Genomic DNA, 18,748 nt, shown 5'->3' with positions numbered 1-18,748 from the left:
TAATATCTCATGCTTTATTTACATTCAGAAACGAGGCGTTCATGGGCATAAATGAAAACAGTATTTCGTAGAGGACAGCTGGCTGCAGGCATGCACTGCTGCTTTAACAGAGGTATTCTGCCGCCGTGAATGCAGGACAACGAGGTGACTTTCACTCGAGCATCAGAGAGCCGTCACCAGGGGAACCAGTCATTTCCATGCTAACCAGTGCCATGGAGATCCTGCTGCTGCTCTTTGATGTAAGTGAGAGGTGACAACACATGGGGAGATGAAGAGGAGGAGGAGGAGGAGGAAGGGAGGACCTTGGAGAGTTTGTCAAGGTGGAATCTGTGAAGAACTGCCTGTCTTACACACCACATCCAGCCATACTGTGTAAGGAGAGCGTACAGCCTGTGCTGAGAACACTCATCTGTTTTTAGGTTGGCACACTGGTGGAAGTGGACCAGTGTGGACCAGTATGGACCAGTGTGGACCAGTGTGAATCAGTGTGGACCAGTGTGAATCAGTGTGGATGACTGAAAATATAAAAACAGTTTATTTCGGATGGTCACATGTTGTGTAACACTGTAGATGTAATAATATTACTAGAGATTCTGTTGGGGTCGTGTTGTATCACTGCGTCACTGCCAGAACATAATATATTATGGATAAAATAATAACTTGACAAAGACCTCAGCACAGGGGCCAAACGTGTTTGACTGTGGGACACGTACAGAAACATTTAAGAGGTTACAGGTCAAATAAATGAACAGTTCTCAACCAGTAACACGGCAAGAAAATCAATGTTTGTGGATCAGAAAATTAATTTACTATCAAAGTTACGACACGACGCCACTGAACAGTTTCATATCTGACATCACAGCAGGTTACTGGTCTGCCACATATCACAAAAGTATTTCCCAATCCTGCGTCTTTTCAGGTCCATGAACACGTTTACTGAGGTCTAAGTTTTTATCGACTAGGAGTCAATCAGTGTGGGTGAAGTAGCGACATCATTTTCCCAGGTAAAGGGTTTCTTGTGGAGTTTTTCCTGATCAGCTGTGAGGCAAATTGTGATCTGTGATATTGGGCTTTATAAATAAAACTGAACTAGTGTTGGAATCATGACATGCAGTGGCGGGGCTGTTAGCCTCGTTGCCTCGTTGCTCAAGGTGACAGCAACATTGTGTTAAAACGCGGCTGTGAAATGCACACACAGAGTGATTTATTGGAAATATTCTCATGCCGTATTCTAGTTTATTCAAAAAAAAGAAAGGAGACACTGGCCAGCTTAAAAGCAGGTCTCAGATTGGCCACACGCCGTAGTTTGGCACCCCTGCCAGAGCAAGATCAGTGACGAAGATGATGATTGATGCCAAGGAGTCCTAATTTAGTTCAAACCTGATGATGTGAATGTTATAACAAAATTAAACTTGAAACAGACGTCTGTAAATGAAATTAAAATGAATCTAATAAAAATAAAAACTGCACTTTGCCTTCACATCAGCAGCACAGCCGTTAAAGTTAAATTAGTGAATACAGTTGCATCACTGAGGTCAAAGGTCAAATCACTGATCATGATTTTTAGGCATAAAAACTACTTAAAGAGGATCCATTTAATACGAGTATTATCACTTGTCTTTGTAAAACACGTCTGGCTGAACAGTCAAAACATTTTGTTGAGCACAGTTACTGTCGTCAGCCTCAGTCTGTGGAGCAGCGGGACGACGGTCAGAAATAGTGAAAAATATAAAATCTGACAGTCGATGGCGATATGCTTTTGTCCAAACATTCAAATTGATTTAATTTAATGTCATATATGTTAAAGAATAACAGCAAGTCTTGACATTTGAGAAGCTGGAAGCAGAAAATATTTGACACTTTAGCTTTAAAGATGGAGATGAATCAACTATTAGAATATTTCCTTTTTGACCGACTAATTGTTTCAGCTCTCACGCACACATTTCACACATTTGAAACTGAAAGTTCTTTTTTAAATAATCTTTTTGAGCTGTTTACCTTTATTTGACATGACAGATATAGTGAGTGTGAGGTGGAATCAATCCTGCAGCTGCTGCGACGAGGACACAGCCTTTGTACACGGGGCGCCTGCTCTACCAGATGAACTAGCAGGCGGCGCTCAAAGTTCAATCTTGACCTCAAATTAAAGGATGAAGGGAAATTTGATAAGGATTAAGAAGAAGCTCTAGAACAGAGTCAGGGTGGACTGTCTGGTGACATTTGTGCTAAACGATTGCTATAAACGGTGCATTTAGGGGACTGTGTGACATCAGATGATACTGGGACACAAAAAGATTTCCAGTTAGAGATAAATGTGAACGAGAGCCGTTGATGTGTGAGATAAAACTAAATGTAAGATTCCAGGATCAAATCTGATGAGTGTCCTCACATGTATGAAACATCAGTGTTTATCTGAGGTTGACAGAATGAATCAGACCTCCCCTCTTCTTCTCCTCCTCCTCCATGAATGGCACTCAGCATGAGTCTGACAGTTTGGCCACATTATAAACAGCAGAGTCAAACACTATTAATAAATACAGAGCCGTGATGTGGAGTTATATAACTGCTGAAAGGTACAAGATGTCAGCCATGGCAACAATATTAACATCAACCTTTTTTTAAAAAACACCTGACTGAGAAGTGACTGAGGTGAAGGAGAGACGAGAGACGAGAGGAGCAGAGGAGATAAAGATGAGAGTAATAAACTCGTTATCGATCAGTGACGGGCCGATCGATTCTGTGTCTTCCGATCGATTCATGTGAACTTGTCGAACCTCTCAGACCTTTTGAGTTCTGATCATTTTTGCAATACACAGTGTCAGCGTCTCTGTGACACCTCGTTATGGCACGTGCACGTTCAACACAACCTCCCAGTCATCACGTCTACATTTACACTAACAAAGATTTCAATGCATTGATTCAGCTTTCCACTTTTGAGGAGCAAGTAGCCGACGTCCCAGTGACCTCCTCAGGCCTGTGCTGCATTCATGTGGCGTCGGAATAATAATCACATTTCAGGTCTCAGCTGATCTGTTTCCTCTGCTGTTGTTGTTTTCTTCGACACATCATGATTGAGGCCTCGTTCAGACTGTCAGCCCAAAGTGTGTTTTGGCACATCCAGACTGATTCTGGGAGGTCGAGACAACAAGACAACCACATGAAGTTTTTAAAATCTGATCCAAACCACATTTGGAGGTGGTTGACTCCAATTCCAATCTGTGTTTACGGATGTGTCTCAGTCTGGATCGGATTTCAAAGTGTCTTTGAGCAGATCCATGCTGCTGCTAACAGAGTGCTAAAGAGGACAACATGAGGAACAGCAGTCTGTGGATTGACAGCAAAATCATTTGTTTGGATGGAAAAGTTATGGACCTCAGTTTTTCACATTGGAACCAGCTACATAGTCAATGACCTCTACGTTGTTACCACAGCAACCCATACAGAGAGGTTGGTGATGTCTGGACACACAAATCCATCTGATTATTGGAAAGAAAAAGAAAAGAAATCTGAACGCAGCCCTAAAGCTCATGAACATACTGAAATTGGAAGGACAAGCATCTGAGGAGCAAGTGAATGCACCATCGGCCCTGGCTGGTGGTGCATTTGGGATGTTCTGCGTCACTGTGCCTCTGATCGGCTCACCCTGACACTCTTAGCCTAACCCTCACCAGTCCAACCAACAAAGGCAAAGAGTACCAGACAATCAGAGGGAGCGCAGGGCGGGTCATTCCTTCACTATCCTAAGGTCTCGACTGGAGAGGGGTTCATGATCACTGGGAGGTTCGACAGTCTGAGCCGGTTCATACTGGACATAAAGAATCGATTTCCACCCATCACTGTTATCGATAAAACATCTGGTGGACCAAATTGAGAAAGCAGTGAAAACAGCAGTCACAAGTGTCTCCACTGTGCTCCATTTGTCCAAAGATACCCAGAGTCACTGTCACACACAACACAGAAAAGAAGGAAACACTCAGAAGAAGCTGGAACTGGGAATGTTTTGCATTTTTGCTTGAAGAGCGACTCAAACAAAAGTGCTGACTGACTTTCTGTCGATGGAGTTATGTCTCAGCTCTGAAGCTGCAGGCAGAACGTGATCAGGAGGCAAACACTGAGCCTGAATATTTCATCAAGTGTTCCAAAAACAAATTCACATTTAGAGTAAACAACATGGGGACTGACGCTGGGTGGAGGAAGCTTCAGACGACACGACAGCTGGCTGGATAATTTTGCCTCCAGCTCAGTGGCAGCATGCACACGCTGCACACGCTGCACACGCTGCACACGCTGCACAACAGACGGCGAGATGGACGAACACTGAAACAGACTCAAACAGGTGTTGTGTCATTTAGCCCTGCGATACCCGCCCCCACCCTTCAGGTGAGTGGCCATGCATATTCACTGCAGGTGCAGCAGGTGTGATTATGGCTGAAAAAATGTGGACAGCTCTCCCTGCTGGTTGGACGCCGGCACTGCAGCTGCTCAAGGTGTCACTTTAAAGCCTGAGTAGAGAATGGCTATGATGCTATGAGGCGTTTATGGCTACCAACCAAAACATAAACCAGGCCGCCCTCACCCTCCTACACCAGGAGCTCCTCCCTTTTTTTTTGTATAATACATTCCCCACCTTTTTCATGCATCTCTGACAACAACCCTGATCCCTTTAAATCATGCTAGCCAACCATGCGCTGTCTTTGGATCATTTCCCACAGCGGCTGAAATCACATGACTTAGCTTTATTTCACCGCCACATGTGTGTGTGTGTGTGTGTGTGTGTGTGTGTGTGTGTGTGTGAGACCCCGTCACAACCCCTCCATCACCTACTAATCTCTGATAGGTACATAGGCGTCACTATAATACTCATATTGTGCTGAATTATTACCATGTAAGAAAAAAACACATGATTATCGTGTAGCGCTTTTAGGACTTACAAGAGAGTGCACCTAATGCATCTTCACAATAGTGTGTTTGAATATATTGTAAATATATATACGTCATATATCCTACAATATAAGCTGACGGTGCGCTATATATATGTACAACACATCCTGGATGTTTACAAAGAGTATGGGTAACATATTTTACATTTTCAATATCATATTTCATCATACACTTGACGTACACAGGAGGTTCAACATCAACAAACGACTGTAAAATACCGTAAAAATATTGAAAAAACAAGAACATTCAGGGTCTGCCTGGTGAGTGTTAAAATAGGGTTTATAAATGAGAGGCTATAAGTACAGACGCAGATTACATGTGTTGGCTATGGTACCGGCATGAGGAGAAAAAGGACCCCGGAGAGCAACGTTTGCTGCCCTCAAAGTAGTAAAAGGCCTAAAAGAAGCAGTGCTGGATGCAGGCATGCGGATCACTGGAGAAAAACAACATTCGGCCAAGAAATAGAAAGAGAACAGAAGCACACCACGGGACAGAAGCCAAAGCAACTGGGAAAGAGACCACCTGTTCAAGTAGAGCAACAAAACAAAAGTCTCTAGATGAGATGCATTTTGCTGCATATCAGGAGTACTGTCAAGTTCTACTGACGCCTCGAACCGGCCGTCAGTGACGAGAGAAAAGAGGAGCTGCACCGTGTCACCGTGTTCCGCAGCCACACCTCAACACTTCCTCACCACGTGTTGTGCACCGTCCCAACCTGATGCCACCTTCAGTGAGCTAAAAGCTGTGATGTCTGGCTCCTGTGTGGAATGTGAACACACCGCGGTGATGTGGCAAAAACAAGGAGCTGGAATGTAAAATGGCTCCGTAAGACCCTGGTGATGAAGTCTAGTGACTGTTACAGCGCTTCATGTCAGTGTAGCAATTCAACTGAGTCGTCTAAAATGTGATGTTCTAAAATGTTTGGTCCCAAAACTGAGTGAAAGGTCAAGAAAAAAGGCGGGAGAAGGTGGCGGGAGAAGGTGGCGGGAGAGGTGCCTCCAAAGAACCAAAGGGGAGAAAAGGAAAGGATGCTGGATGTACGTCCCCGTGTGGTGCCGTGTTCGATCTATAAGCACTTCTCTGGATCTCGCTGCACAGTTCAGTCTGCTGCCGCACCCAGTTCTCAAAGACACCTCGTCTCTGCAGACCTGTGACCTCCCAGCCGTTCCTCCCACCTCCTGCACCAACGTCCTCGCTGGTGTTTCTCAGCCACTCACAGGATCTGCACCTCCTCTGTTCGATGAGAAGATTGGGGTGCCGGGTAGGGCGTCATGGTTCGGGGGAGGGCGTGGGGTGGACCCTCACTCCTGCTCCCCCTTCAAGCAGAGCTCCAAACCCTCCTGGATCTCAAATAAAAACCTATGCAGGGAGACAGCCTGCCGCTGGCAGTGCAACGCTGTGCCGCTCCCGGCGCCCCCGCCCCGTCTCACTTCTTGACGGCCTGCCGGTAGCTGTGTCTCTGGCCTTCCTGTCGAAGCTTGCTGCTGCAGCCGCTGGCTTTACTGCTGTTGCCTCCGTCCCTGGTGCTGCTGGCCTGGCTGATCTGGCTGGCCTGGCTGCTGTCCTGCAGCGTGGGGCTGGAGTGAGCCCTCTGCAGCCCGTTGTCCTCCAGCAGCTGGGACTCAAACACAGACAGGTCCTCCTCGCCGCTCCGGATTTTAGCCCGCAGCAGCATGACGTAAGTGCCGTACCGTGTTTTCTATAAAGATGCAGAGAGAGAGAGAGAGAGACAGCTGAGAGAGCTGCAGTGCTGTAATGATGATTTAATGCCTCACTGCCTGTCCTATTTCTGTCTCTCTCAACATCCAGCTCACCTCAAACTCCAGATACTCGTCTCGCTGCCGGTACTCTTCTAGCTCGCGCCCTTTGACCTTGCGATCAGGAGGGTAGGAGCGCAGCTCGGCCAGCTCAGTGGAGAGGGTTCTGAAGCGAGCTTCATGGGATCTGATCTGCTCCTCCTGTGAACACAAGGTCATCAGTGACATCACAAGGGAGGAAATGAAATCATAAACACCGGCTTTCTTTAATTAGAAGGTTTCAATGCCTGATTTTTACCCGGCGGTGGAATCTAAGTACATTTACTGTAGTACAAAGTACAAACTGAAGCCACAGCTTTAGTTCCTTCCTGTCCAGTGAAGACCACGTATCTCCAGATGTACTGATGTTGAATATTTGTGATGAACTGAAGGACAAAGTGTTCCTTGATGTGTTGAGGAAATTCTCCTTCTTAAGCTAAATAAACTCTTTTTAAATCATCGTTTGGAAAATGCATCGTCACAAAGCTGAAAAACTTCTCAGACATACGTGGTTCTCACAGGACAGCTACACTACATATATATGGTGTGACATGATGCCGATCCAGGTGTGCCGTGGGATTCTGTGATAACCACACATTATTACTGCAATATTGAACTGGGCCTGTAATAAAAGTTATGAATGAATTTTTTAATTGACTGCATCAGTATGCTGTGTGCACGTATTTCCTAATAAAGGGACAAACTCTACCTTATAAAATGTCATGTCATTAAAAAAACAAAAACAAACCTTCACGTGGAACCATCTGTGTGTGACACATTATCTGACATTACTCCCTGTTTAAACGGATGTGTTGTTGGTGCTTTGGTGTAATTTTAAAAAGCTTAAATGAATTCTTGAATCATTTTGTTGATAAATATTTCATCAGTAATGTTTGGCTGTCAACTGTTATTTGATATTAGTAAATAAAACAAACACTGATGAGGTGACAGGACAGGAGTGATAACACATGTTACAGAGGATGTCACATATCAGATATGTGTGTGCCTGGAGATTTTTGCCCTTTGGTTTCCTTTGGGCACAAAAAGTTTGAAACCCACTGGATTAAACTGCTCAATAATATGTAAAAATATCTGCAGCTGAGAAATGCAACAGACACAATAATGCAGCGGTGATCATCAGAGAGAGTAAAACCCTGAGAGGGAACATGTGACTGCACAATATCTACTTTTACTTCCATACTTAACATACGTTTCACTGACACACACTTTTACTTAAGAAAGGTTTTTTGTGCCCGACAGTTTAAGTACTTTACATAAGTAAAGCATCTGAATATTTTCACCTCTGTTTATCCCGCTGCGGCTCTGACTACACCGCCCACATGTGCACCTATCACCAACAGATACACCTCTCAAGCCAGTCTTAAAATAACAGTCAGGTGCCCGCCTGAACGCTTTCACAGTTGTTCTTACTGGACCTTAAATGATGATGTCTCCACAGTGAAGGATGGGGATAAAGTTCCTGCTCTGTATAAACTGCATCACAAGTTTATCTTAAGTCGATACGAGTCTTCAGCAGTCTGAGTATTAAAGTTATCATCTCTTCAGCACCAAACTCCCTCTCTGTGTTTCCATCTCTGCACTGCAGCTCAGGACGGAAACACAAAGAGGGGATTTCACACTAAAAAAAATCTGCGACTGATTTGTCTAAATCAGACTTCTGAAGCCTCAAATGAACTTCAGATGAACTTCTCAAGACATTTTGTCTCAGAAAAGGTCGGCTGAGTTTGTCCCCCATCACTCACACTGGAGGGAAGAGAAACCTGGAGTGACACTACTTTTCTTTCTTTTCTAAATTTCTTTCAAAAAGATGGAGAAGAAAGGCAACGAGCAACTTGGTAAGAATTGTTCCACAGAAATTAATTAGAAATTAGAAAATGATTCAATTGAAAGCTTGTTTTAAAAAAATCATCATTATTATATGTTTAAAATTCTGTTTGTGTGTGTTTTTTTTTTTACAAATTTTCTTGTTTGTAATTTTCTCTTTTTACCCATTTCTTGCAATGTTTGGGGTCATTTCTCCTCTTGTTGCTCGCTGCATTCTTCCCAAGCCAATATGCTCAGGTTTCAAAGGCTCAAATGTTCCGTATGAGCAGGAGAAATTATTATGGTTTCAGTGTTTGTAGACAGACTTGATGAATGCATACAATATTTATCTACGATTTGCTGAAGCTAAATATTATGTTTGGGGTTTTTTTTGTAATAAAACAATCCTGTATGTCGCACTGGTGATAAATATCAATATGTAATAAATACACAGTGTCGTTTCAATAACCTTTTTTGGCACATTTTTGGAGAGGTGACAGGGAGTGAGGGGGACATGCAACAAAGTTCCCTGCTGGACCCAGAAGAAGGATTTTGTGATCACGGGACAAACGTCTTTAACCACAAGCACACCGCCACACCGTCAATACTCTTGTTATTAGAAGAAATAACTAAAGCGAAATATTTTTCTCTCACACTGTCTGTAAAACATCCCAAAGGTGTTTCCACTCTCTCTTCACAACAGAGCGACATGAGGAATGAAATGCCTGCACTCATAAACCATTAGTGACCACTAGTGATAAATCACGTTGGTGTTAAGTGGAATGTTTATTCATGAAAATTTAATTCTAATTACTCTGCTGTTATGTTGTGAAAAATGACGTGTGCAATCTTTCTGAAAATGGCCGAACACAACGGATCATTACTCTAATTTTGAAAGAGTTCTCATCGACTCGCTGTGATGAATGTCACAGAGACTCTCAGCAGGTTCAGCCCCTCTGAGACGACAAATACCCAGAACAGAATGTAACTGAGTACTCGAGTACTGTACTTCAGTACAAATTTAAGGTAATTGAACCTTTTCTTTTAATGCCACTTAAACTTCTACTCCACTACATGTCAGAGGGAGATACTGTACTCTTTACTCCACTACAGTTATCAGACAGCTTCAGTTACTTTTCAGATCAAGATTTAAGACACAAACTTTTCAATGAGGGCTGATCCCAGATCAGACTTTTGATATTTGAATCAGATTTTTTCCCTACAGACGATCTAGCAATCAGAAATGTGGACGCCATGAACATCGTCAGATGCAACAGAGTCATGCAGACATGCATCTGTGTGCAGGACGGGCCACGCAGAGATTTACATGACACATATTATAGCCGTGTAAATGGCTTTAATGCCTGCATTATATGTACAGTAAATCAGCCCAGATAAGTGCAGGGTGGCCTCCTGGCTCCTCCCGTTTATCTTTGTTAGTTTTGTCCTTCAAAGTTTGAATTGCTGCCAAACTTTAGACTTCTTCTGAGACATGGCTGCAGAATAGTCCTGTAGCCTTACTTTTGCCTTTATTGGACAGAACAGATTAAGCTGGAAAGGGGAAGAGAGAGAGGGGATGACATGCAGCAAAGGGCCATGGGCTGGAATCAAGCTTGCGGCCACTGTGGCACGGACACTGCCTTTGTACGTGGGACGCCGGCCCTACCCACTGAGGTACTGGGCGCCCCCAGCTGAAGAATTTCAAGTTGACTAACGGGACTAATGGATGGCTGGACTCATCTACTGTCAGAGAGCAGCCCTCGACTCTAATCTGTCTATTTTTAAATAAATAAATAAATCTATTGATTATTGGAGAAAATAATCAGCGGATGAATCCATCATGAAAATAAGACACTTTAAGTAACGTTTACAAGACTTTTACTATTTCCACAGTGGGGTATGAGCACTTTTTCTCAAGTAAAGAATCTGATGCTGCTGCTGGATCCTTCCTCCACCACTGGAAACAGCTGTTCACATTACCTCCGACAGCTTTGACATCGTCCCCGGCAGCAGCGGCCGGCTGAACTTCTTCTGCGAGCCGATGGCTGCTGGGAAAGGAGGAGCTGAAAACATGGCGGCCACCGTGTTGATCCGTGTGATCCAAGACTGCATCTGCTCCGCATTCCTGCGATGGATAATACACACACACACACACACACACACACAAAAAGCCGTTACCAACAGATCTGACACGGTGGTTACACACACACACACACACACACACACACACACACACACACGCTCCCATCAGCACATGGCCAGCTGACGACATCAAAGGGATAATTATCAGAGAGTGCAGCCTCGCTGTTGACAAAGAAATTATTTTGGAGCCAATTAATGCGTGAGAGAAAAGGGCCTGTTTCACACTCACAGAGCCATTAGGGGCCCATGAGAAATATCAGATTGAATCAGACAGCCTTGCTTAAATCCCCAGGGAGAGAGAGAGAGAGAGAGAGAGAGAGAGAGACAAAGAGGAGGAGGAGACACAGAGAGAGAGACACACACAGAGAGGGGTACAGTATCTGGGACAAATGCAAGCTGCAACTGGAGCACAGAGCCTGTGTCCTCCTGGGGGCTGAAACATGTGGCCACTCATGTGCCTGGCTCCTGATAACACACACATGCACACCTCCACCTTCCCTCCTCACGTCCACGTACTGTATCTACAGTACATCCTGTTCACCATGTCTATTGATCCATGTGCTCTCTGCATGTGTTCTGCGCACTGTGGCCACATGTGTGCAGCTGCCGCCGCATGTTGTCAGCTGGGGCTGGGTGCTCAGCTGTGATTAGCCCGCTACTGCTACACTTCATGGCCAGAAGTATGTGGACAGCATGGTATTTTACCCATCTATCCAAAACTACTGGCACTGATCTGCTGCTCTGACAGCTCCACTCTTTCAGTCTTTCCATCACATGTTGCACCTGCTGCACAGGTTTGATCCCCGTCGACACAAGAGCATCAGTGATGTTGGGGATCAGGTCTGGCTCACAGTCCAGTTCATCCCAGAGGTGTTAGCTCAGAGCTCTGAGCAGACCAGTCCAGCTCTGGATAAACCAGGTCTTTAAGGAGCAGACCTTGCGCACAAGGTAAATGCCACAGTGAAACAAAAGATGTTGTACTCTTGTTTCTGTTTTTGAGTTTAAGTGGGATACTTTGTTTAGCATCACCATCTTTATCATCATTCACAAGTTTCAATAGTTTCCCAGGTGAGACAGTTAAAGTCCTCTCATGTGATCAGATCTATCAGATGATGATGATGATGATGATGATGCTCTGTAGGTAGTCACTATAACTAATGTGGCAGCAGGCTTAGCTAAAGCTAGTGAGGTGCTTGGTATAACTGGGGGCAATAACACACTTCACAAACTCCACACTTCTATGGCAAAAAATCCTGATTCCGTACATGAACAGGGATGGGTACCGACACCGTGCGGACGTACTATACTCTAGTAATAAGACTGGATAACAACGCAAATTTTGCAGATGAACAGTGACCTGGTGACTGAAGTGCAACCTGACACACTGACATATAAAATCACAAAGACTGCAGCTGCAGATAGCATCTAATTTTAATCAGCCATGTGGCAAAGTATAAACGTTGACGCAGCAGGAAGAACAACGACAGAGAGAAAAAGAAAAATTTTTCAGGCTGTGAGCTACATGTCCTGACAGATGAGGTGCAGAGAGTCTCCTCACAACTTCAGGCAACAAATTTAAACCTGTCAGAGAGAAAGTGTATTTGGGATTTAATATCCCAGTCTGTCAGTGCTGTTGGTGTTTCATTCTTCAGACTGTAAAAGAGGACGGCATAATCTGAACCGGAGGACACAAGAAAAAATATCATTCAGTGCCTCACAGGCTTCTCTGATAGAAGGACACCCCTTATAAATCCTCCGCAGCTCTCAGCAGCACTCTGAAGATGTTAATAATTTCACTGTAACTGTGTGTGGCTATTAGCTGCGCCACATGTTACATCAACTATATACATATTACCTCATTTAGAATATGAGCGAGCAGCACAAGAGCCCTGAGAGGCCGTTTGCTTGGCAGCAGGTAGAGGTGCATTTCACTCTTTGTGGGTGCTACAAGAATTAAACATTTCTCTTTGTATTTTTTGTGCAGGTTTAGTTATGTAATCCTTTTGTGAATTTGCCCCTGACTGTACAGTGGAGCACTAATGTTCGGGGCCTTGGGGCCTCAGGGCCGATCAGCCCAAATCTCTGGACCAAAAAGTGTGCAAATATGGATAAGGAGAGGTGTCCACATACTTTTGACCACATACTGTGTGTTTGGACAGAGAGACAGAAACATGGCTCGAGCAGACAGGAGATAAGACAGGAGTCCATCTGTGCAGGCTGTGATTAAAGTTTCTCTTTATCCCATTAGATATGGTCTGAATTTTAAGGTCTGCTGCAGATGCAGCTGTCTGTGCACACACACACACACACACACACACACACACACACACACACACACGCTACACACTGCAGGCAGGGATAACTGTGCAGCGTGTGTTTAATTCTCCACATATGGCTTCAGCTCAGTGAGGAACATAAAACAGGACTCACGGTGCCTGGAAGAGATACACCCTCCAGTCAGCGGTGCGCAGGTAGAAGACGTTGGGCCTCTTGCTGTAGTCTGAAGCCTTCATGGCCAGAGAGTGGTGGATAGACACAGCGTTCTTCAGGTCCTCCTCAGACAGCTGTTTATCAGGCCTGTACTCCCCCTGGCAGGACGGTTATAAATAAGAGATGAATGCTATGATTAACACCAGGGGGGCTAACACTTATTAAAGTCAGAGAGCTGAGTAAGAACATATTTTATTAAAGGAGCAGCATGAGAGTGAAGGGCTGCATGAACACATCAGGGCTGCATGAACACATCAGGGCTGCATTGAAAGCAGAAACAGACTGAAAACAAGTGACTGAGTCTCTGGGTCGGTTTCTGGGCCAGTACCAAAACATACTTTATCTCAGTGGTTCTCAACTGGTCTATCCTCAGGACCCACATTTTTCCTCAGTGTGACTCTCCTCTCAAATCTATTTCACAGACACTTCCTTGAAATCTTGTCATGAAATACAGTAGTCTTTTGGCGCATATTCGTGTCTATTAATCATCTTTGCATTGACTAGTGAATGTTATATACAGACTAACATTTTGAGAATTTCTAGAAAATATTTCTAGAAAAAAGTTGTAAGTTTTTTAGAAAAAGTAAGATTTCAAGGAAAAATCATAAAATTTTGCAAAAAAAGTCAAAATATTGAGAACAATACATTAAATTTTGAGACAAAAGATAAGATAAGAGATAAGATACACCTTTATTGATCCCATAATTGAGAAATTCCAGAAATTCCAAAAATCGTAAAACTTTAAGAAAAGGTCATAAAAATTTTTAATTTTTTTTTTTACAATATTTCACAAAAGATTTGTGAATCCGCGACCCACTGTTGAGTCCCAACCCACCAGTTGAGAACCACTGCTTTATCTGATCCCTCATTTGATGCTTTGACATCACACAGAGAAATGTAAACATGAAACAGGTTGATGTCACAGAAATATAAAGTTCTAAAAAATGTTTAATGAATTCCCACAACTGGAAGTGAAAATTTAAATAAACTAAGACTCAGTGACATTTACTGCCGGCCGCACACCAAACGACTTTTAAAGCAATCTCACTGTCACAGACAAATTTCCAGTGTCAGAATAAAACCCTGAGTGTTTTGCTCGTGTTTTGGCGTGATGTCAGTTGTTAGGTTAAAGGCAGAGTCCTGGATTGGCTCAGGTAACCAAGTACCCTACAGGTGACCTGCAAAATAACAGTTTTGTGGGTGGGATTTTGTCTTAATTTAATTTCTGGGTCAAAACTGGGTGAAATAAAGAACATGCCGGTAGGATTGCAGGTGTCACGTTATTCTAACATTTTAACGTGTTAATCGTCTGAATGCTGACTCTGTGTGTGTCAGCTCTGTCGTCTGCACCAGCTGGAACACAGAGATGCTTCAATCAGGTGTGTTACTAACAGGCATGTTAACTGTGGAGATGTGTGGCTCAATATTATGACAATGAGCCAAATATATTTATTTAAATTGTATTTCCTGAGTTTTTCTTTATGCGCTGTGTTGTCAGATGTTAATGATCTTTGCCTGAACAAAATACTGTGAAAAACTGATTAAATTATGTTAATTATGGAGCAATCTAATCAAAGACCAAGTAAACAAAACTCAAGGCTGACCTTTGACATTTGATCCCAACATTTTAGCACCAGACAGTTTGATATTCAGTTGCTACGGACACTTTTTTGGCCAGGACACAAAAGCCAGGACATGACGTCATCGCACCTTCTAGACATGTAAACAGGAAATGGGCTCAGACCGGCTGACGTAAAGCATTTTGGGGATTATGTGAAAGCAGCCGACCTGATACAGAAGAACATTTAGCAAAGCTTCACCGTCAGTTACAGATTTGTTTCTGCTATGAAAGTAAAGCAGAATGTTGATGGAGATGCAGTCACCTGTCATTATAAAGGCTGAATAATGAATATAAAGTAGCAGCTGTTTCAAAGTGTTTCTCACGCAGCAGGTTTTACAAGTGTAAAATGTGAGGGACGTACTTTCTGCAGGTAGAGGATTAACCCTTTCAGGATGGCATAGAAGGTCTTCCAGCCTCTTTTCCCTCTTGGTGCTGTGAGGAGGAGGAAAGGGTTAATATCACATCTGTCCTTATGGACATAGACACAATCACACTGTTAGTTTGTCTTTAACACTAATTAACACTAATAACAGAAACACTTGTGACAGAAGAGGACACTACGTCATAAGCATTAACAATAAACCTAGAAACAATATAAAAGGAAAGAGGTGGGTAATTAAAATATAAACACAAATGTCAACTCCAGCTGCAGAGGAAGATCATGTGATACAACAGAAAGCTCCACAACAGCAGAACTATATTGAAACATCTGTTTACAGACAGTTTAATCCAAGTCTCATTTATCCAGTCGTATGCTCAGCACTTCCCAGACAGACGGCCTGTTACTACAGGCACCTGAACTAAAAGAGAAACTTATCAACGCTCTCTTTAAAGCCAAACGCCACTGACAAAAACAGTAACTTGACCTTGCTGAATTGTGCCTTGTTGTTGGTCCACCGCTGCCCCGATCGGTAAGTCACTTTGTGTTATTGTGCAACTTCAATGAATTCAAACTCTTCAAAACACCACAGTCACACAACAACTCAAACAAACTAACTGATTGAGGCAGTGGTGGACCAGCACAAGAGTAACAGCACTGATAAGTTTAAGGTGCTGTCACAGCTGCCCTGTCTGGTTCAGTTCAGTCAAACTCCAGTGTGTTTGCCCCTTCAGTGTCAGTGCGGTTCGTTTGTGCAGGTGTGAACACACCAAACCAACTGGACTGAGACCTTCTTGAAGAGGTGGTGTCAGTCTGGTTCCAAAGGAACTCTGGTGCGGTTGGTTTGTGGTGAGAAGGTGTTGCGACCTGGATGTGAAGCAACTGCAGTCACATGACACATTGTTTGTGTTAAACATGAGCATGTTACAGTCCTGGAGGATTATTAATGTGCACCTCCTCCTGTACTGCCTTAATATGCACATTCAGCACATCCAATGCATCAAAACATTGTTTTCTAGTTGGAGCCGCGTTTGCCTCGTTTTCAAACTGTATGCTTTGACTAAAATGAACAATGACAGCAATATAGTCCACGATGAGCAGCGCTAACATCAACCTGCGTAGTTGTCCCTCCATTGTGACATTAGAAAGTGTCACATTTATCTTGCAAGTGTACTCTTCTTCAACGTTTGCTTTACTTCCTGGATTTTTCCCACATGGAAATTCTGACCAATCAAGAGCAGCTTTCTCACACAAGGCATTTGATCTGGTCCTCTTGTAAATGCTGCCGTGAGAACACCAACCAACTCTAGGCAATTACACAACTTTGGAACAACATGAGTCCCTGATTCAGACCAGAGGAGACCACTCTAGGGCTGACAGCAGCCTTAACTCTAGCTCAGTTCAGGTCATAACGGGCCGTCTGAGAAGTGCTGAACACACAGGTGGATAAATGAGGTTTGGATTAAACTGCATGAGTTGTGTGAGAGTTTTCAAACAGATGTTTTGATATAGTTTTGCTGTTGTAGTTTTGCTTGTTATTGTTGCTACCAGATGCAGCCTTTCGTCTGACTGTTTCATGTTCTCTCATTGTTTATATTATAACTCAGAAAATACAGTCTTGAACATGACATCACAGCTGGACTCAACTGTACTGTAGTCCTGTTTTGTTGAACTTGGATTATATCATTTCATGTTTACCACTTTTTGCCTGGGAGGATGGAGCAGACTTTATCTGCTGGTGATGACCAAAGGTCAATCGACCTTAAGGTGAGATTGTTTTGCTATTTGAGTGATGGGAACATGTAAACAATAAAAGTCTGATGCTTCTCACTTCTCTTGCCGTCTGAGTCTGCGTGGACTTTGCGAACCAGGAACCCATTCTTGTACAGCAGTGATCCGGTTGGCTGCGTCTCCTCCGTCCTCCCGCTGCTGCCCTCCCCCTTCACAGATCTGGAGGCGGTGGAGTCACACAGGCTGTCCCCGAGCTCCGAAAACGACTTCCGCAGCTCTTCCTCGTCGCTATGGAGACAAAATAAATAAATAAATAAATAAACAGATCCCATGGTGATCAACACTTATGTGTCATGTCTCATTAGCAAACGCGAATAAACACATCATCATTCATCCTGTCCATTCGCCTCTCACTCTGTGCTTGTTACAGAACAGGACGAGAGGTTTCACACACTTACTGGCTGAAACTTTTTCATTTCATACAGAACACATGAGTAATACCCAACGTCCACTGCTGGCGTCTTGGCACAGCTTTATTGTTGCACAAGACATTTACAAAGCATCATGTATCTCTGGAGGCAGAGACCTGAGTGAATGAAGCTGCCTTCAAAGCTGTAATTGTGTGTTTTCCTGCTCCAGTTCTCCTGAGGAGCACAAGTCTCCACTCTCCTTGATCAAAAAGTACCACAGCTACAGAGTGACACCATCTTTCTTGTTCCAGCTTTGAGGTGAAAAACAGGGGCATCTTTACCCAGGGGGGGTCGACTCCTCTTAGAAATGCCGACGCATCACAGTTCCTCTTTCTTCTCTTGAAGCCTCGTAGAGGTGAGAAAGAGTTTGCAACAAAAGTTCAGGCTTTACAGACTCACCAAGAAAGGACGGTGCAAAGTAGAGATGTGCAGGTCAGGGGGTTTGAAACTGACACCAACTCGGCCGTTACGACAGCCTGTCCGCCCGCCCTGCCCCCAAACATATGCATTAATCATACACTGTATAAAAGAAGTGCACATAGCCACCTATTGCTTTGTGGACGCCTGTTTCGAAGCCTTGAGTTCGGCATTTTGGCTGCTGCCATCTTGTGTTTGAAGCCTATCCCAGCTGACAGTGGGTGACAGACGGGGTAAACCCTGGACAGGTCACCAGACTGTCACAGGGCTGACACATAGAGACAAACCATTCGGCTGTTTCGAGTCACCAATTAACCTGCATGTCTTTGAACTGAGGTACCCGAAGTACTCGCAGAAAACTCCGCACAGAAGCCCCACCTTGGGGTTCGAACCAGGAACCCTCTTGCTCTGGGGTGACAGTGCTAACCATGGCACCACCCGGCCCGACCTGCCCGGCTTAAACCTGGGATATTTTGTTACAAGCTTCCCCGAACCACCTGACCTGCAGGTTGTGGGTCAACCCGTGAATCACTGGTGCCCAGCAAACCTTAAAGCAATAACACAACAGATGATTTATGATGAGACTTAAATTCTGAGACGATGAAAAGTCCTGAAAATGCTCAGAGAGAACTGAAACATTTTCCCTGTTGACTCCCTCTGCAGAGGAAGACTGTTACTGATTTTACAAAGAACAGTGCAGTTACATTACCTGTGGTCATTTCTGGTGTAAATGTTGAAATTGTAAACCAGTATAAATACCTGGGAACTGTTCTTGATGAAGCCCATGTGGATTTACTTTGTAAGAAGGCTCATCAGCAGCTCGGTAGTTTTAATGTGGAGTCTACTCTTTATGGACTCACTTCATCTGCTTGTTCAGACTTTCAACGTGTAAGAACAGGAACAAACTGTTGGGGATTGTCGGGGTGTGCAGTAAATA

The 18,748-nt window shown here is 43.9% G+C and overlaps 1 protein-coding gene across 3 annotated transcripts in view; it reads right to left on the bottom strand.

Annotated features, from left to right (window-relative positions):
* LOC125880381 (PH and SEC7 domain-containing protein 1-like) overlaps window positions 1–18,748 on the bottom strand; it is a 120,821-nt gene continuing 102,073 nt past the window's right edge. For all 3 annotated transcript variants that reach the window (XM_049562773.1, XM_049562774.1, XM_049562775.1), the window contains 6 exons: window positions 17,025–17,212; window positions 15,176–15,246; window positions 13,134–13,291; window positions 10,542–10,686; window positions 6,756–6,899; window positions 1–6,640 (listed from right to left, as the gene is read on the bottom strand). In XM_049562773.1, coding sequence (XP_049418730.1) covers window positions 6,368–6,640; window positions 6,756–6,899; window positions 10,542–10,686; window positions 13,134–13,291; window positions 15,176–15,246; window positions 17,025–17,212 — 979 coding nt within the window. In that variant the 3' untranslated portion in view covers window positions 1–6,367. The remainder of the gene's footprint in view (window positions 6,641–6,755; window positions 6,900–10,541; window positions 10,687–13,133; window positions 13,292–15,175; window positions 15,247–17,024; window positions 17,213–18,748) is intronic.

Source organism: Epinephelus fuscoguttatus, linkage group LG20, assembly GCF_011397635.1.
Source record: "Epinephelus fuscoguttatus linkage group LG20, E.fuscoguttatus.final_Chr_v1".
In the NCBI taxonomy this organism is placed as follows: domain Eukaryota; kingdom Metazoa; phylum Chordata; class Actinopteri; order Perciformes; family Serranidae; genus Epinephelus; species Epinephelus fuscoguttatus.
The sequence above is the reverse complement of the archived record's forward strand: the minus strand, read 5'-3'. Positions and strand labels throughout refer to the sequence as shown.